This window comes from Martes martes (genome assembly GCF_963455335.1).
Source record: "Martes martes genome assembly, chromosome: 4".
NCBI classification, from domain to species: Eukaryota; Metazoa; Chordata; class Mammalia; order Carnivora; family Mustelidae; genus Martes; species Martes martes.
Genome location: NC_137891.1, coordinates 8,858,346 through 8,878,608, shown reverse-complemented (window position 1 = coordinate 8,878,608; position 20,263 = coordinate 8,858,346). Strand labels below are relative to the sequence as shown.

Here is a 20,263-nt window from a genome sequence, read left to right as displayed (position 1 = left end):
CCTAGGAAAGGGGGGGGTGTGGCGTAGCTGGATACTCCGTGGACCTTTCCTGCCGTCCTGCTCCCCCCACCATTTTCCTGTTTCCCCGCGGATGGTAGGCGGTGAGGGCTACATTCTGATTGGGAGGGGACCTCGGTGTGACTGTGGCCTGAGAGGGGCGAGACCGGCTGGAGGGAGGCCCGTGGGGGTCTCAGTTACCGGAGTGTGAGTAGACAAGAGTGGAATTGGCAAGGCCAGAATCTGGAAGGGAAACTGATGGTTCTTGAAGTGGCCAAGCCAGCAGAAGGGACGGGACAAGGTGAGGCCATAGGAGGGCAGGATTTCTAGGTAGGACACTGGCGGGGAGGGGGGGGGGCATATCCTGACGAGAAAGAACACAGTGTGGGGGTAAAAAGTAGGATCAAGAGTGGTAAGGGTTTCATTTTGGGTTGAACTCAAGAAACTTTGCTGCTATATTCAGCAGCAGGTCTGCTGTGGAAACTGAGGCCCAGCGACTAGTCAGGCAGGCACAGGGCCCGGTTTCACCGTGCCTGTGACCAGACCAAGGGGCCAGGGGGCCAGAGGGCAGAGGATGAGGGGCATGCTGGCAGGCAGCAAGGTGACCTGGGAGGGGGCTGGGCTAGGGTGAGGGGAAGCCAGGATCTGGCAGAAGTCAGGACATCGCTGGCTCTTGTACCACTTAGGGAGCCCGCTGCCCCGGTACTTGTGTCAGGTCAGCCCTCCGTAGTTCTGAGAAGAGAGGGACCAAAATGCAGCGAGAAGCCACAGCTCGACCCAGAGGCTGTGTGAGTGGCTCTATTCACTAAGCTTCCCGGCCCCGTACCCACCGGGTCCCGGATTATGACCACACCGGGAGGGGGACCTCATGTTAGCCCCGTTTTGCTGATGAGGAAACGGAGGCTCAGAGAGAAGGAGGGGGTTGTTCACAGTCACCGAGCTATGGGATGGGGAGCTGGGATAAAGGCAAGGAAGCCGGCGGCCTATGACTCACGGCCTACGCTCAGAGCCAGCCATCCCTCAGAGCTGTGTGATCTGTTCACTCATCTACTGGTCTCTGGCAACTTCAGGGCCAGGCCCCTGACCCCTGCATTCTCCCCTACCCGGGAGTGGCTCCTGGGGAGTTTCGCAGGGGGGCTGCAGGGCCTAGCACAGCTTAAGAGCATGCACTTGGCGCTGCTGGGCGGCAGAGTCCTAGGGACTCTGGGAGGCATCCGTTCTTACCAGGTTCACAATCATTTTAGAGGGACCAGCCACCCCTTCTCCTCGGGTCGCTTCCCCCTCATGCTCCCCTTGTTCCCTGCTCCGGAGGAAAGGACAAGTTTCCTGAGGCCTGACTCAAAGGGGTTCAAAGTAAAGGGCCTGTAGAGCTCATTTACGCCGTGATGGTGGGAGCACACGTCGTCACTGGGAGCCATTGTGTGTATTAGAGACGGAGAGCAAGGGCCATGTTTGACACAAAGACGTGATTTTTTAAAGGATTGGGTTTCTCAGAGTAGTTAAGGAACTTGCCCAAGGACACACAGCATCGGGCTGAGTGAGGTTTGCATGCAGAACGGTCTCTTTTCATAAGCTCAAGCTATTTCTCCATCACTTATGGCCAAACTGAAATAACAGAACCAAGGGAATATTTCAGAGACTGTGTCAGGCAATTGCTCTCCCCTTGGTCGTGTGTCAGAGTCGCCTAAAATGGGACTAAGGAGCCCAGAGGCCTCGGCTTGTCAATGTGGGGACAGTGCCTGGGGTCTGGAATTTGTACCAAATTCTTTGAGTGACTCTGATAATCACTGGAGGCTGAGAATTACTCATGCGAAGTAGGAAGAATCCTCAACTTTTTAGCTAATGAGCTCATTTTTCCAGTCTCCCCCCCCCCCCATTTTTTTTCTCTCAGGTATAGAGCCTGGAATGTAGAAGTTGTTGAGTAAAAGGGCAAATACAGAACTAAACTGGTTATAACAGAGAACTGCCTGGCCAGAGCCCCCAAGGCAGGTCACTGACGTCTGCCACCTAGATCGGGCCCCGTTTCCAAAGTAGTCACACGGAGAGGAGCCCGCCTTTCTGCCATGTCTGCGAGTCACACCGAGTCAGTCAGGATCCTGTTAGAAAATGAACACACGCAAATACATAGCTTTCCTTCCCGCCAACAATCACTCTTTTAAAAATATAATAGGGAAAAAAATTCCATTCCATTCTTTATGACAACAAACACGAGACATGATAAAATCTAAAATCTTTTGCTCAAGTTAGTTTTTAAGTTTAAGGACATTCCAATTAATATCCCAAAGGAGCTTTTATGAAACTTGATAAGATGGCTTTGAATTTCAGCTGGTAAAATAAATAACCAAAAATAGCCAAGGAATAGTTTAAAAGAAAAATAACATGGGAAGACTTTTACCATTTGCTGGTAAAACGTATTCTACAGTGACTGGTTTAAGCAGTGTGAGAGTCGAGCTAGAATTTATACAGACATGAATGAAAAACACAAGGTTGGGACACCTGGGTGGCTTAGTTGATTAAGTGTCTGCCTTCAGCTCAGGTCATGATCCCTGGGGTCCTGGGATCGAACCCCATGTTGGGCTCCCTGCTCCTGGGGAGCCTGCTTCTCCCTCTGTCCGTCCCCTGCTCCTGCTCTCTCTCTCTCTCTCTCAAATAAATAATAAATAAAACCTTTAAAAAAAAAGAAAAAGGAAAACACAAGTTTGACAAAATTCATTTATATATAAGTACTTAATATATGATGAACATGGCATTTTAAATGCAATGGGAGAGGATTTTTGTAAAGTAAGCGATGCTGGCATTGCAATCTATAAACTGTATTTTAAACCAAAGAAACAAAATGAACACAAAAGAATATGGCACAGAGGACACCCTCTGCGTGTGCTGAAAGCAGCTCCCCCGGTGGTCATTGTCAGAGACGGGCTGGCCTTGTAGTAAAGCGTGGTTTCTGAAGCCGAAGGAACTGGGCTCATGCCCAGGCACTCCTTATATCAGCTAAGCCCTTCGGGGGTGTTCCTGGATCCCGTGAATGTTAAATGCAATGGTGTCGCCCGTTTCTTGGCAAATCATAAACTCCCACAAAATGCTCCCAAGCTGCCCAGCTCTCAGGCTTCACCAGAGTTTTACATGCACCAAGAACTGGTTCTTGGAATTTGCATGAGAGGCATGAACCCCAGATGTTGGATTCCGCACAAACAGCCATGGCTCGTCCCAGGGTTGCTGCCAGCTGGGGGAAGGGGACAGGGAGAGGGTGTGACAGAGACTTGGCTCCAGGCCCCGGGATGGCGACAGACGAGCTAACTCTCACTTTGGAGACAAAATGCACCCTTCAATTATAGCGCTTCCCCCCAGACATCAAGCTAAGCACGGAGTACAGCCAAGGCTTCCATTTTAGACCATAATTGGCAACTTTGGTCCTAAAACCCTGTCATGTGTCTTCTGTGAAATTGCAGTGTCCCCACCATCTAAAAATATGCAGCGCAGTTTGGTCATGCTGCAGAAATGCCGCTTGAACTGACCATGAGAATAGTAACGCGAGGAGGATACTGAAAATAATGAAGGCCCAGCGTCTGCTGGAGGGGAGCCAGGGCGCGAGGTCGGAAAGACGTGGCTCTGGATTCTGAGCACACAGTTCCAGGACAAGTATGGGGGTTCTCCTACTCTGGCTGAGTCCATCAGCTCGCTGGCAACGTTATTTGGCACCTTCCTTGGATTAAACCCTTTTTTTCTTTCTTGTTTCTTTCTTTTTTTTTTTTTTAACATATTTTTTTTTAATTTTTGAAAGATCTTATTTGTTTGTTTGTTTGTTTAAGACTTTATTTACTTATGACAAAGAGAGACAACCAGAAAGGGGGAAAAGCACAGGAGAGCTAGAGAGGGAGAAGCAGGCTCCCCACTGAGCAGGGAGCCCGACGTAGGGCTCCATCCCAGGACGCTGGGATCATGATCTGAGCCAAAGGCAGATACTTGACGGACTGAGCCACCCAGTAGCGGGCCTGCATTCCTTCCTTCCTTCCTTCCTTCCTTCCTTCCTTCCTCCCTCCCTCCCTCTCTCCCCTCCCCTCCCCTCCCTTCCTTTCCTCCCCTTCCTTCCTTCCTTCCTTTGCTCCTCCTCCTCCTCCCCCCTCCCCCTCTTCCTCCTCCTCCTTCTTTTTAAGAAGAAAAAGGCGTGGTTCTAGTTTCTTTTGCTACTTTATTTACCATTCTAATTTTAGTGCTCTGGGCGTCAAAGGCAGGTTTGAGATAAAAATGACAGCCTTCCCCATATAGCTAAGAGCATGGTACTGTCCAAGATAAAGACCTTTTCCTACCTGGGGAGAATTTTCCAGAAAGAGTGCTCAGCTATTTAGGAAGCTCGGTGGTGACAGAAGCAGCACCGACTTGGAGCCAAGACGTCTGGTTCTGTCTCTGGCTTGGTCACAGTCAGCGCTGTGTTCTTAGAAAGCCACGTGAAGCTCCCCTAGCTTCTGACCCCTCGTTTGTAAAGAAGGCTCACCGCCCAGACCCCACCACTCCTGAGGAGCTCCCTCCCTGGGGATCTGCCCTCCTGGCAGGTTTGCCGCTGGGGACCCTGAGGCAGTAACACCCTTAAAGCACTTAGCTGATAAGTGGAGCACTTTGTAAACTGTAAAGTGCTACATCTACACTTACACAGTTTGCTGTGCTGTTCCATTAGCACAAAGGAAATGCTCACAAATATTTATTATAAGGATATCCTGTTGTGGCCTTCTGAAAAAAAGGAAATCAAAAATAGGAAAAGGAAAGAAACACCTGGGTTTTTCTCCATGAACTCTTGATGACGTGCCCACTGAAGGGATCTTGAGAGTGCTAGACTCAGGAGATTCGAGGCCCGGAGGCAGCATTTTGCCAAATTTCATGCTCTTTGTGGCCAGAAGAAAGCAACCCATCCACCTAGAGCCGCAGTCCCCCCTCGGAGTGGAAGCGCAAGGTCCCGGTTCGGGGCCCCTTGTGGCCTCACAGGGACACTGGTGCCCTGCCAGGACTCTGTACCTGCGCCAAGACATCTGTCTGGCAGCTGCACCTGGACATCCTTCCCTGTTAGTGAACAGGTGTACAGATCGTGGGAGGCGGCCCCATGGAGCCAGGAGGGCATGGGCTCTGTGCATGCAAAGACCCAGTTTCATTCCTGTTCTGCCCCCCAACTACGGCACTCTCTGGGGCAAGCTTCATTTTGGATTTTTTTGGTTTTTTTTTTAAAGATTTTTATTTATTTATTTGACAGACAGAAACCACAAGTAGGCAGAGGCAGGCAGAGAGGGAGAGAGGAGGAAGCAGGCTCGCCGCCGAGCAGAGAGCCCGATGCACGGCTCGATCCCAGGACCCCGAGATCATGACCCGAGCCGAAGGCAGAGGCTTCAACCCACTGAGCCACCTAGGTGCCCCCATTTTGTTTGTTTTTAAAGAGGATGTCTTAACAGCTGTTTTCCAGGAAACAAACTCAGTGATGGAGATTTGCATGCGAAATCTCAGGCGCAGGGCTGGGGCTCGTGGGAGCAGCACCTGTAAGGAAGTAAGGGGGCAGGAACGAGCAGGGGTTGGGGGGGAAGTAGAGCTTCCACGCCAACCTAACACCACAGCCCTGTAGATCCCCTGGTGAGCTCTGGAGCTGGGCTGGCCTTGCAGGGTTGTCCCATCTTGAGGCAGGGGCTGGGACTTTGCGTGCCCATGTGGACTAGTGTTTGGATGCAAGCTGACCCTGGGAGGGGAGACAGCTTGCCTGGACCATGGGCAGTTCCTCAAGGGGACTCCGCTGGGAGCCTCTAGACAGCAACTTCCCAATGCGGGGAAAGGAGAGGCTGGATCCTGAAAGGCGGCCTGGACAGCACACTGCAGCATCCGTTATGGGGGACAATGATCTTTTCTCCCTCTGAGGGCTGGGGGATGATTTGATGACATGGTGTCTGGGAAGCCCCACCCGCAGCCCCACACGACAACACAGATACATCTGCAATCATCACCGTCACTTAGCTTCATTCTGATGATTGTCTCGTAACACTGCATTACCATGCTGGCCTTACCGTGTTTCCTTCTCTCCTGTTCTGCTGTGAGCTGCTGCATAGAAACAGCTATGCTTTTTTTTTTTTTTTTTCTTTTTAACCTTTGTATTCACAGGCTTGAGCACAGGTCTTGGCTCATAAAATACTCTTAATAAATCACTGTAGAATGGGAGTATGGATCAAGGAATGGAGTCGCATGAGAATGGAGGCCACAAGAAGGATGGCCTGGGGCTGCCAAAAGCCAAGTGTGACTGACGTCCCTTGCTCTCTCTCCTAGTCGCTCTGGGCTCATGGCAGTCCCTGGCCCCCTCTGCAGCAGTTCTTGACCCATCCGTCAGGACCTTTGATGTTGCCCACATCAGCACTGCTGCCACCAGCAACTTCTCTGATGCCAGAGACTTCTGTTTGTTGGGTAAGAGGAGTTTCCCACGGCTCCCACACCCTCAGGCAGGTGGCTGATTGCGATGGGGTCTCACAGAGTGCTGCTCACGCTCCTGATCTCAGAAACCCATGGGAGACTCCAAGATTACCTGGAGTCCCGGGGAAGGAAGGGATGAACCTGGGGACAAGACCCGGGGTGGGCCTTCCTCTGCCGTCTGCGCATCCCCCTGCAGGGGCAGCTTGTAGTCAAGGTTTCCAAGGGGAAAAGCTGGCCAGAAAGGGAGCAACGTTGAGCCAAGTCAGAAGACAGATGACAGGAAGGATCTAGGGGGCTAGTCTGAGACAGAGGAGATAAGCAGAAGTGGCGACAGCTGTCCTCAGATTATAGGTGGGCCATCATGGCAAGGAAGAAATACGGTTGTCCTGGTCAGGCTCTTGAGGCAAAGCTAAGACCTATGGGTGAAACTCAAATTTCAAGAGTCTTTCTCAGGGCAATATAAAGAAGCTTCTAATAGACAAAGCTGTTCACAGATGCATACTTCTTTTAGGGGTTTTCCAGTCACTGGTATTTAAACAAAAGTTAAATAATAACTTGATAGAGATGTTCTACAAAGATTTAAATTTCTGCAAGATCCTGAGATTGGATAACATTCATACTCTTCTAATTCTTTGATTCCATGAATCACCTCACCTACAAAGTTAGACAGCAATATGCACGTCTAACAGAAAGGTCAGATGTGCAGGTTGTGCACAGCACAACTTTGGGTGCTTCAATAGCACAGAAAGAGCTATGAATAAGTCTTTTACACAGTTCACAGCTTGCCCAAGTGAATGAGTCAACACCAGCTTCACAGCAGTTTCTAGGTCTGAAAATCCTGAATGCCATGAATAAATTATCTAGTGCAGGACCTGGTACACATGGGAAAGGACATAATCCCTGGTGGAAAATAAATGGTATGATGGGGGAACTGGAAAGGGAGATGAAGCTGAAGAAGGAAGCAAGGGATGGAGCATGGAGAGCCTTGTCTGGTATGACTTAATCTAAGGCCAATGAGGAGCCATGGAGTTGCTTCAAACAAAGGAATGATAAGAGCATATTTGTGAATTAAATAAGCCATCAAAAACCTGATTTTTGTGTGGAAAATAGATTGATGGGAGAGTTAGGTTTCCCCCAATGACAATTCTAGTCCTAGCCCCTGGTACAGTGCCAGGGATGTATAATAGGTACTCCAATGAGTAAATAAGTGATTGCATAGATGGATGGGTGCATGCATGGATAGATGAGTGTGTGGATGGAAAGATGGATGCATTGTTGGATAGAAGGATGCATGGCTGGATAGATGGGTGCATGGGTATGTGGATGGATAAACGGATGGATGGACGGATGGATGGATGGATGGATGGATGGATGGTTAACTAGGTGGATGGAGACGTGAATGGATGGATGCATGAGTGGATAGATGGGTGCATGGATATATAGATGGATAATGGATGGATGGATGGATGGATGGTTAACTAGGTGGATGGAGACATGGATGGATGCATGGGCGGATAGATGGGTGCATGGATATATGGATGGATAATGGATGGATGGATTGTTGGTTAAATAGGTGGATGGAGACATGGATGGATGGATGCACGGGTGGATAGATGGGAGGCCACATAATTGGATGGATGGATGCATGGATACATGATGAGATGGATAGATTGACGGGTGCACGACTAGATGGGTGGATGGACTGGTGGGTGAATAGACGATGCATGATGGGATGGATGCACGGCTGAGAGGTCATCTTCATCTCTGAAGCCCAAGCCTCACTCTCCTTTTATTCTGTAGAATGTTCCCGTCACCCGGCCTGCCTCGTGACCACTCTGCAGACCCGACCTGGTGCTGTGAGGTGTGTATTCTACGCTGACGCCCAGATCTGCACACATAGCCTGCAGGCCCAGAACTGCCGACTTCTGCTCCGTGAGGAGGCCACCCACATCTACCGGAAGCTGAGTGAGTCCCAGCCTGTGCCTTTACGGCTCTTCCTGGGTATAATAGCTGGGAGGGACTGTCCAAGTGCATGGTGACTTATGGGCAATGGCTTTTGAGGTTCTCTAGAAAAAATTGGCCAAAGTTAGCTTGAACCAGGTAGCATTCATTGGGAGGAACTGAGGAAGGTGAAAACCCTGCTTCTAAGCTAGAGCTTCTCTGGCCACCTTTATTCATTTATTGGAGTTATGGAAGCCATTTGGCCTTTGAATTTCTTAGTAAAATAAATAAAAAGACCATTTTTTGGTCACCATTTTATAGTTTAGAACATTCTGTCACATGCCTTATCTCAGTTGGTCCTCATACCAATCCCGTGATGTGGCAAGATAAGGGTTTTATCCCCATCTTAGAGATCAAGGGACTGGCCCAGAGAAGTTACTTCTCTGATTTTGCCCATCTAATGATGACAAGAATGGGCTCTTGGAGCCAGGTCTCCTATCTCTAGATATGATCTGCTCGCACAAAACCACATCATCTAACAACCCTATCAGGGTCTGGAGAGGGCTGCTGCTCGTGGCTCAGTTTCATCTGAAAGCATTCAGTAAGGTGTTACATGTCAGATATTGTGTTAGGTGCTAGGGATACAGGGAAGAAGCCCGCAAGGGGAGAAAACATAGAACTCTAAGAAATCATAGAAATCCATCACTAAGTGCGGTAGGTAAGACCTGTGTAATGGAAGACATGGGAGCTGGGGCCCGGGCAAATCCCGTCCCCCATTAGACATGCTCATGGGACCAAGTTAATGACTTTTTAAAACATTAACTATTTCTGCCACCTGATCTTCTAGAGCAGAGGTTGGCCAACTTTCTCTGAAAAGAGCCAGATAAATATTTTAGGCTCAAGGCATCTGTTATAACTACTCAATTCTGCCACTTAAGCAAGAAAGCAGCCACAGAAAATACGAAGATCAGTGGGTGTGGTTGTGTTCCAGTAGAACTTTATTTACAAAACCAGGCAGCAGCTGGATTTGATCCCATCCTGCCTTAGAGCCCTGGTGGTCCCCAGGCCTGTCTTGATCCAGTGGATCCTCTTCTGGCTTCTCCCCCACCTCAGCCTTTGGACCATGAGAGTGCTCCCCAGTCCTGGGAGTGCTTGGGTTCCTGTATGTTGTGGTCACAGGCCTACAGTCTCAGATCTTGTCTTATACCTAGACACTCACAGCGTTCAGTCGAGTTAGCTTCCAATAGTATATTTCACTCACATCATAGCTAATCTGCATGGAAATCCTGCTGTGGGGAGAGGCCTCGCTTTGGGGTTTAGGTTCCATAAAATAGATTAGACTGTTTCTCTGTTAATTCTGTGTAACTCAAGTTCAAGGTTAAAAGCTCATCTCGAGCTGAAGATGAGAACTTGTGTGTATATACACAGACGTTGTCTGCACTTTGTGCCCACATACAGCAGGTAATTTTCTTCACTTAAGAGTCCTGTGGCCTCAATATAGGGCTATTCTAGAAAGAATCCATCAGTTTCTGGAAAACAGTTCAGAAGAGAGAGCTGCACATCTAACATTTTCCCCATGTTGGATCTCATTCAGTCTGGGGTTCACCAGGCAGCCTCTGGAGGGAGGGCTGAATGCCACTGTCCTTGGGAAAGCAGGCTTGCATTCCCTCGAAGTTCTTTAGCTTTTGTATTTTGTGTCTTTGCTCCCTCCTTCAGAGGGTGCCACGTTCATGAAATGTGGCTGTTTTCCTGCGGAGAAGGGGGGCAGAGTCTGAAGGTTTTGCTGTGTTAGCAGCCGCAGGCCTGAATATTGGCCTGAGGTCCTATGATTTACACTGAAGCCGGAAAACTTGTGAGAAGGAGCTGTGGGCTGAGACCAGCCGTGACTTGTGGCTGAGAGTGGATTAGAATGTGCAACTCTTTCTTTCCATGCTGGGTTCACACTAGCCCTCAGGGTTTTTGCAACAGAGAGAATTTCATCACTGTTTCCTGTTATGCCCCAATAATGGGTCTGTGATTAAAGGAGCGAGACTGATACAAAGCGAAGGTCAAGCAAAGCTTTATTTCACGCCAACCATCAAGAATCAGACCGGACGTTCGGGGATGCACCTCTTACAAGAGAGGGCAACCCTTCTCTGTTTCACAGACTAGCTTTTAAGGGCGAAGGCCATGCGGTCGGGCCTGGCCATGCACAGGTGACCAATGAGATCGTAACACACACAGGAAACTCCACAGTGATGCCAGGTGACCAATTGAATTATAATTACCCTAGTAGACATTCGAACTAGCCTATTATACCTTGACTAGGATTGGCGCCCAAAAGGCTCCCAAAGGGCGGGGCCCATACTCCTTGGTAGCTAGGGAGATAGTATGCAACGCCCCACTGATCGATGTCTCCACCTGGCCTGACCCTCCCTTGTATCTGGGCTTTGTTACCTGGAGCTGGTTTCTGGGACTTGTTTTTAAGCAAATCCCCTGGGGGAAGGGGAGCAGGGACAGTTTAAGGGTTAAACAACAAGGTTTTTGTTTAACCTCAATGAAAGCCTCTTGCTAAAATATAAAAATATAAAATAGGTCCTTACATTTCCAACCTTCCCTCCCTCCCTCCCTCTCTCTCTCTCCTTCCTTCCTTCCTCCCTCCCTTCCTTCCTTCCCCTCCCTCCTTTCCTTCCTTCCCCTCCCTCCTTTCCTTCCTTCCCCTCCCTCCTTTCCTTTTCTTTCTTTCTTTCTTTCTTTCTTTCTTTCTTTCTTTCTTTCTTTCTTTCTTTCTTTCTTTCTTCCTTTCTTTCTTTCTTTTTCTTCTTTCTTTCTCTCTCTCTCTCTCTCTTTCTCTTTCCTTCTCTCTTTCTCTCTTTCTCTTTCTCTTTCCTCTCTCCTGTTCCATCCCCCCAGTCCCTTCACTCACTCCTGCATGGAGCCCCTTCCCCTGGCAGGCACTGGGCTCAGAGCACCACAGGCCCCATGCGCTTATTCCCAACATCCTGATGTTGTAGAGGCTGCAATCATCCCGGTTCCACAGGGGGAAATTGAGCATCAGAAGAACTAGAAGTTTCCCTGTAACAGCTGGTGCATATGACCTAAAACACAGGTCTGCTTCCTGCTGGGACTCTGCATTCCTCAGTTCCTCCCCACCATGCTCCTCCGTGGCCTGGGAGTCACATACCGCCCCAGGGGTTCTCAGGCTTCACACCGCTGAGAGCCCAGGCCAGATGGTTTTTTGCTGTTGGGGCTGCCCTATTTACTGCAGGGTGCTTAGCAGCGTCCCAGGCCTTAACTCACTAGATGTCGGAACCCAGCATCTCTCACAGACCCTGGTGACAACCAAATGGTCCCCGGAAGTTATCACATGTCCCCTGGGATGAAATCACCTCGAGCTGAGGCCACCTCCAGCTGAGCCACCGCCTGGCACCCAGCTTGAGGAATGGGTAGGCTTCTGCCTGCCTGTCTGCCTCCTCTCCGGTACCCCTCCTTTGTCCTCACAGATGGAGGAGGGTGTAGACGGAGCTGCAGACAAGCGAGGAAGTTCACGGCCAACAGCAGAGCCCAGCAAACCAAACACACTTGCGGGAAATAATAAGCAATTTCCCATTCTCTCCCGCTCTCTCTCTCACACACACAGGCGGGGCGGGGGGGGGGGGGCGGTGGGCGCTGAAAGGGAGAGAGAACATCTCTGCACCAGCGTCCAGTACTCCCTTTGTGCCAGGCCCTGAGCCTGCCGGGGAATCAGAGGCCGGCCTGTTCCAAGTCCCTGAAAAACGGTATTTGGCACAGAGCCAGGGCCCCAACAAAAGTTGATTGACTCCATCACGGAAGGGAGAAACTGTGGTAGAGGAGATAAGAACCAGCCCGGAGAGAGGCTGCTGGGCGGGCGGTGATTAGCATTACAAGGCTGGGGGAAGGCTGGGGGGAGGAGATACGAGGGCAGGCTGGCAGGTGGCACTAGCTTCGCCTGGCAGGCTGGATGGAATGGGGGCCTGAAGGTGGGGAGGGGGGGCGTTGCGGGCAGGGGCAGGGCCCTGGAGAGGGGCCCTGAACTGGCCCTTGACCCACGTGAACAGCCCTGGTCTAGCCTGGTCGCTGTCGGGGTCTAGAAACCCTTTGAACCCCACACCTTGGAATCCTGGCAGCTCCCCACCCCTGGCCCCTACCTCTGTTTTCTTATCAGCGAAATGCAAATAAGGGCCCAGGGTTCCTCCTCTGCAATTCTGAATTCCCAACCTTCTAAAAGGTAGAAAAAAAATTTTTTTTTTTGGTGAGTTTGCTGCACACTTATTTGGTGGCAACATTTGACCTCAAATGACTGAAGATATCGTATTCTTTATGTATCCCTGTTAGTATGAGTGGTTTGTACCCTGCACCCCAGAAGTCACTGATGTGTTTGAGGGTGGGGCCTGACTCCAGACCCCTCTGGGGGATTGGCTGAGCATCGCACTTCCTGTGTCTCTCTGTTCTTTTAAAAATCCCAATACTTCCAAATGACCACCCACTTCTGGCCCCCACATGCTGAGTTAGGGGTTGTGGGCCTGGGTTGAGGCTCTGTCTGCTGACAGGGTGGGAAGAATCAGCGAGGCAACGCACGTAGAGAAGGGACCCGTGCCATGCTCTACAGACGTTTAGTGCCTGGTAAACATCAGCTGTATTTGCTATTAATTTTTTTTTTTTTTCACGTTGAAAACTAACCTGGCTAGACTCTGGCTTCTGGGGTTGAACGAACTACCGACATTTTTTTAAGTGTGAAACGCGGTGTTTTTGTTTGAATAGAGCACCCATGGTCATCTCTTCCCCCGCTATCCTCCTCCCCACAGACATCCCTCTGCTGGGTTTTGGGACACTGGCACCTTCTGTGACCATCGCGCCCCACGGCCGGCTGCTGGGCAGGTCGCGGGCCATCCAGGTGGGCAGCTCGTGGAAGCAAGTGGACCAGTTCCTGGGAGTTCCATATGCCGCCCCGCCCCTGGCAGAGAGCCGCTTCCAGGCCCCGGAGCCCTCGAACTGGACAGGGTCCTGGGATGCCACCCAGCCACGGTGAGGATCTCGTGGAACGCATCTTGGTGAATGCCCAGGGAGCTCCCCTCCCGTTTGAACGCATCAGAGTGAGACTTGGGGGCACAGCAGTGCTTTCTAGTTTGAGCGGTGCATGGGAATGGTCAGCATACTAATCAAGGGGCATTAAGGGCTCTTACAGATAAACCCTCCAAATACCATTCTCTTGCTCCTGCAAAGTGCATTTGGTGATGGGGGTGGGGGTGGCGTGTTCTGCTCTCTGCAGTGATGCAGGGATCCAGGCTACTGAGGTTCTGCCCTCCTCAGCATGAAAGCATCGAGGGCTTGAACTTGGGCGGTGGCGGAAAAGTGTGGAAAGCCATGGTAGTAAGTCTCCACCATGGAGACACAGAAGGAATAAGCGTGCACTAATCAGAGTGCTTCCCCATGTCAGGGTGGACCCACATGACGGGGGAGGCTTTGGCTGGAGAGTAGGTGGAGAGCTTGCCTTCTCAGGGCCCACCGCAGATGAGGTTGGGGGACACGGGAAATCACCTCTTGGGCGGGTCCCATTGGGCTGCCGGTGGCCATGTCCCAGACGAGGTCTCAGCTCTCATGCTCAGGGACGCTCAGCCTGGCATGCTCGGGCCCCGTCCCAATGCAGAAAACAGCTCAGACTCCACATCCAGTGACAGGTCTGCACACGTGCGGCAAGGAAGGGCCTAGGTCCCGAGCAATACCCATGTTCCCCGTCCCTATCTCGGGCATCCTTTCTCTGAGCTGGCAGCTTGCCCCTGGAGGTGTTCCTCCATGGGTCTCAGTGGAGGGAGAGGTGGGCATCCTGCCATTTCTTCCCTGTGCTTGCCACTCCCTTTCCCCATTTCCCGAAGCTGCCTAATCCTGAGGAGCTGGTCGGCCATGGCCATTGGGCCTTTGTAAGGGCCGGGGGTTTCTGGGTGGGGGTGGCAGGCGAGAGGGGAAGACGAGGCGTGATCTTTGGTTGTTCACCTGAAAGTCATATAATCTGCCTCCCCAGGGCCAGCTGCTGGCAGCCAGGAACCCAAGCGTCCGCGGCTCCCAGAGTCAGCGAAGACTGCCTGTATCTTAACATGTTTGTCCCCCAGAATGTGGTGAGTCCGGAAACCCTTGACTGTCTACCCTGAAAACTGCCCTGTTAGACTCCCCACTGTCCCCAGAGCTGCCGGGATCATTCACCCCCTCCAGGCTCTGCGCTCTCAGCGATGTCCTCGCCGGTTCTTGGCTTCGTGAAAGCCTGTGTGGCCAAGAGGAAGCAGAGGGTCCTTCTGGAACCACAGGGCCTCATCTGACCCTCCCCACATCCTCAGGCCACCCCCATGGCAAATGGGGCACGATTGTCCTGGTTCAGTTCTCCAAGAAATCTTCATGAGGGCCTGTGTTGGGGGGCACTGCTCTGGGTGGGGGGGTAAGACAGAAAAGTGACAAACAGAGTGGCTGCCCTCAGGAGTTACACTGCAGTGGGCAGGGCAGAAACCAATACGCAAATGATTATTGAACAACTGTGGTGTGGATGAGACTCTGAGGAGAAATAGAGGAAGGAACACGGTGACGGGAGGTGCTGGGTGGTGGTCAAGGGTGCCACCTGACCGGGGTGAGGGGAGGGAGGTGTGAGCCAGGCAGTGGGTGAGGGTCAGCGATGCCGGGTCTCTGAGAGGGGGAGAGACCCACAGCTGGGGAGGGTGGAGCCTGACTGGGGCTCGTCTGCCGGTGAGGAGACAAATCAACCGCTGTCCTTGATGGACCCTAGGAGGGACCCCTGGGGGTGCTTCTGCTTGGACTCCTGTTTGGGGGACAGTTCCAGAGGGTGAGGTTTGGAGCTGTGACCTGGACAGGGTGATGCCCTGATTTAGAGCCTGGATTGGCCTAGGTAGCGGCCACGAGCCTGAAGCTCCACGTTTGAGTTTCCTGTTTGGGGGGAAGGGTCCGGGGTCATGAATGCAAAAACGGATGAGTTTTAGAAGACATCAGTTTCTGGGGACGCCACCCCAGTGTGGATAGATACGATGATACCCCGGACCATGCCACAGCTTTGTGGTCCCCTGGCCTACTAGCCGCGAGAGGCTGCCTCACTTTGGATGTTTGACCTCAGCAAGCTGGTCTGAGTGAGCTTTGTCATGAGGCCCCCCACAGGTGAAAGTTCTCGTAGATGGCACTACTATGAGCAGGGAACCCAGAGTGAAGGAGACAATGGGTCCCCTCTGCCCAGATCTGGTCTCCCCATACCTGCGATATTGGATTGAGGTCTGGCTCCCAACTAAGGTGCCGCTGACCCCTGCCTCACTGGTGTAGAGAAGGTAATTGTGTTCCATGTGCTCTGGTTCTGAAAGGGGGAGAGAAGTAGCCTCTGGCTCATACAGTTCTTGCAGGAATTAAGTAAAACACTGTATGGAGACTGATGAGTCACTAGGTGGCTGATGGGGACATTGGAAATAACTGTGAGTGGGACAGAGACCACATGTAAAGAGATGAGGGTCACTCCACCTACAAGTGATGGCAGACCTGCAGCCCACTGCCTGGAGCTATGCAGTCTTCCAACACCCCGGGCCTGGCCCCAACTTTATTCTGGAAGACTGTCTGGGTCTTCCCTGGTGAGTCCTTTCAGTTTGGCCACACTGCCTGAAACCTGTCCTGGCGATAGAGAGCTACTCATCACTCACCTAAGGGACGTGGTGTCACAGATGGGAGGGCCCAGGAGAGTATGTTGGGAGGGGGGCTGAGGCTGGAATTCTGGGTCGGTCTCTTCTTGCCTGTACATGCTTTAAAAAGTCACTTCACAACCATGAGCCTCGGTATTCACACCCCTAGAATGGAAGTGCTTGTAGTCCTTAGAGCATCTGCCTACGGGGTGGACCTGGGATGTTGCAAGACTGTCTAGCTCCAGGTGATGGGCTCCCGGTCTGCAGGGGCTGCCCTTTCTGCCACCTGCTCGCTTTGCAATGTGAGCAAAGTGTCTATTTTTTGGGACCCTCAACTTCCTTCTCTGTGACATCAGGCTTACTAGCGTGCTAGGGATGCTCTGATAGGGCTCCACAGACCGGGTGGCGAAACAACAGAAAGATTATTTTTTCAACATTCTGAAGGCTGGAGGTCTAAGATCCAGGGGTCGGAGGGGCTGGTTCCTTCTGAGGCTTCTCTTCGTGGCCCATGGATGGTCATCTCGTCCTCCCTCTGTCTCTACATGGTATCCCTTCTGTGTGTGTCTCCATCCAAATTCCCCCTTCTTCTGAGGATACAGTCATATTGGGTTAGGATCCACTAGCTTAGCACCTCATATAGGGCACTCTCCCGAATTCAGTCACACTCTGAGGTCGTAGAGTCAGGAATTCAACTGTGAACTTTAGGGGGACATAGTTCAGCCTGTAACATAGGACTAAGTGTGCCCACGTGGCGGAGTTGACAGGAAGAGTTGTGGGTAGGCTCGGAATCTGGCACCTTCTTGGGAAAGGTGCCCTCGCTGGGCTCTGGTGGGTGAGAATGGGTCAACCTGTAACCTCACATTTCTCCACTCTCCACAGGCCCCCAATGCCTCTGTGCTGGTCTTCTTCCACAACACCGTGGAGGGGAGGGGGACTGAAGGACAGCTGGCCCTCGACGGCTCCTTCCTGGCTGCTATTGGCAACCTCATCGTTGTCACGGCTGGCTACCGAGTGGGTGTCTTCGGCTTCCTGAGTTCTGGTAAGTCGCTAGCGTGGTTGGGGATTGCGGACCCCTTGAGCTGAGGGCCACTCTACGTGTGGTCAACCCCTTCTTCCCAAAGCCCCATCCCTTCAGGGCCCCTTGACCCTCCTTCAGCTGAGCCGAGCACTCAGTAGACTGTCCCACATGCCCATGAGACCTTCCAGTGATGTCGATACCCATACCTGAGAGTAATTGTTGCCATTGGTTGATCTTACTATGTGCTGGAGCTGTTCCGACTACATTATGTGTTGTATCTTGTGGTGGTGGTGGTGGTGGTGGTGGTGGTGGGGGTGTGTGTGTGTGTGTGTGTGTGTGTTTTGAGGCCCCAGTAGGTTAGATACTTGGTAGCATCAACAGTCAGGAAAGATCAGAGCCAGCTTTCACCACCAGGGCTGATTGGCCCTAAGGAACCATAGTACAGATTATAGTGCTGGGCCCACAGGGGCGCCCTTGGACTCCACGGAAGGGCTGCCTCAGTGACGCTTCCCATTTCCTCTTTAATGCCAGCCTCGCTTGCGAACATCAGCCTGTCCCCCATCCAGTCGCAGAACTGTTTGTATCCTTGCTTCCATCCACCCTCCTTACCAGCACCCAGGGCAGAATTGAGGCCTGGACAGCTCCACTGTCCATCTTTTCCTCCGTGTCCAGCCCCTCCCAGGGGTGGGACACTTGTCAGACAGCCACGGCTGGGGGTAGACACGCAGGTCTGGGAATCCGAAGAACCAATGGCCACCTCTGCCATTCAGTGTCTGTGTGACCTGGGCTAAAACCCTTCATTTCGGAGTCTCAGCTTTCTCCTTTGTAAAATGGGGATAATTTTACCCAACATCCACAGTTACATGAGGCTGTAGGGAGGTTGTACATGAGAAAGGGCTTTAGATACTACAGTGGGAACCTCCAGATAGGCACTGAACTTCATCTCTCTTCTCGAAGGGTCTCATTTAAGACCCAAACGCCTTATGTGCTAAGTCAGGATGGGCAGGTAGAAGGTAGCATGTTGAGAATAATGGACTCATCCAGAGTGTGGGTGAGTGGGTAGAAATTCTAGAGTGCTGGGGAATGAGGGCTGGGTGCACCATGTGACATGAGCCCTTGAGTGTCAGGAAGAAGATTCTAGGCTGCATGACCACCACGAAGCGGGCACCAACTTCAGGCAAAATACGACCAGATGCCAATGAGGGAAATGTGGATGGTGAACACATTTCAGATTTTCCTTCAGAAGGACCAGGGTCAGCTGCCAGAGCAACAAAAACTCTGCCTGGGTTTTCTTTCCTCTTTTTGAACATGGGACTGATGATGATTTGATAAGTCCGTAGCTTCCATTTCTGAAGAGGCGGGTGAAATTCAGACATCATGCTCTTGAACGTGGTCAGGTGAAACGTTCCACAGACATGGCTGATACCTTGTCTTCGAGCCTTTCTGGACAGAGGGGAGCAAATTCCATATGTTACCCATGCCTGAGGGGCATGTAATCTTATTGAGAATTTGTGTGCTTCTAGGAAGGCAAACTCATTCCTGCTGCTGGTGGAGGCCATGTCAGGGGAGGCAAAGGAAGTTTCCAGAACACCTTCTGGAATGCCCTTCTCGTTCCTGACCTGGAACGCTGCCTGTTCATTGTGCTTAAAGCAGAAATGTCAGCAAGAGGGGAGGAAAGTTCATTCAGCAGTGCCTGCCTCTACCAGATGTCTCTCCTGGGTCGCCTCCTTTCACTCTCACAGCAGCTCTGTGGGGCCAGTACTAAGTGCCCACGTGGCAGGTGACTCAGTGAGGCTCAGGGAGGTTGAGGAACTCCATGCCCCAGTTGGGAGTGCACTCAGGGAGTTAAATCCTATTGGTCAAAGAGCAAGGAGAAACATCTTGTGGCTTGCTCCCTCGGAGGTTTAGAAAGGGCTCTTGGATTCTCTGTTCTTCCGTGTAGAAAGCAGGATGTATCTTTTATGTCCATTGAGCCACAGACAGGTTGTCTTTGCTTTATTTACTAGACTTCCTAGATTCCCCCGCATTCCTGGGCCTTTGCCTGCCTTAGCTGAGCCTCCCTACAGCTCCACCAGGAGAGGGGAGTGATGCATCTGTAGAGAAACCGAGACACTGAAACGTTAGGATGCAAACATAGCCTTCCGACTGCCTGTGGTCCTGGGGGATGCTCTGGAAGGGGAAGGGAATGGGCGTGTGAGTCTGCGAACTCCCCCAGAAAATTTGTGACACAAGCCCACCATCCCCTTTATCAATTAAATAATAGTTAATAGATTTTACCTTTAGAGTGGTTTTAAGTTTACAGACTGAGCAGAAAGTACAAAGAGGTCCATAGATGTCTCCCCCTGCCTCAGTTTCCCCTACTATCTGTGTTGCCGGGGCACCTCTGAGGAGGCAACATGGATGGGTTAGCATTGACTGAAGTCCAGAGTTTCCAGTGGGGCGTGCTCTTTGTCCTCTCCATGGTTTCGATAAATGTCACGTGTCCACCATTATGGGTCACGCAGAGGAGTTTCACTCCCTAAGACTTCGCTGCACTGTCCCGTCCATCTTTCCCCTTTTCCATTTTAAATACCTGGACGCTGATGTTCCCAGCATGGGTCTGGAAGGAGACGGACTACTCTGAGTGCCGGCTGGAGCCCAGGGTCCTGCAGGACACAGAGGCTTGGCATCCACGCAGCACGGGGTCTGAGGGCAGTTCAGCCAAGCTGTGGGCCTGAGGGGCTCTGGGCAGTTCCTTCCCTCTGCGTCCGCCCCCACGCTGCCCATCTCTCAGATGATGCTAAGATGTAAGGGGGGCCGATGGGAGAACGCGAATGGAAGGCGGACAGCTGGCACCCTGCCCGGCACCCAGCAGGGGCTCACAAGGGTTAAGCTCCCTTTCCTCTCTCTGGACCTGGACAGGGCTCCTTCCAGGCAGGGCTGGGTTGTGGTCATGCCCTGGCCCACGTGGGGCCAGCAGCTGGCATGAGTTGCCCCTGGACCACAGCAGCTGCGACGGCCCCTGGCATGGACGGAGTCCTGCCCAGTGGTCTCTGCCTGCCTTCCCCGGTGATCAGCGCGTGTGGCATCTGCTGTTGTAGCCTGCATGAACGGGGTCCTCCAAGAGCTCCAAACTCTCGAGGCACTTTTCAAAGTGCCTGGGGGAGGATGGAAACAGAAAGAAGCTCATGCCAGGCCTGTGGCTGACGAGACAAGCTTGTGTTCTCTGTGACAAGAG

General features: G+C 51.8%; 1 protein-coding gene across 1 annotated transcript in view; it reads left to right on the top strand.

Moving 5' to 3' along the window:
• TG (thyroglobulin) overlaps positions 1-20,263 on the top strand; it is a gene marked incomplete at its 5' end in the record, with an annotated part of 244,264 nt that overhangs the window by 124,042 nt on the left and 99,959 nt on the right. The window contains 5 exons of the mRNA XM_080800604.1: positions 6,289-6,423; positions 8,230-8,394; positions 13,176-13,395; positions 14,390-14,483; positions 16,908-17,067. Coding sequence (XP_080656730.1) covers positions 6,289-6,423; positions 8,230-8,394; positions 13,176-13,395; positions 14,390-14,483; positions 16,908-17,067 — 774 coding nt within the window. The remainder of the gene's footprint in view (positions 1-6,288; positions 6,424-8,229; positions 8,395-13,175; positions 13,396-14,389; positions 14,484-16,907; positions 17,068-20,263) is intronic.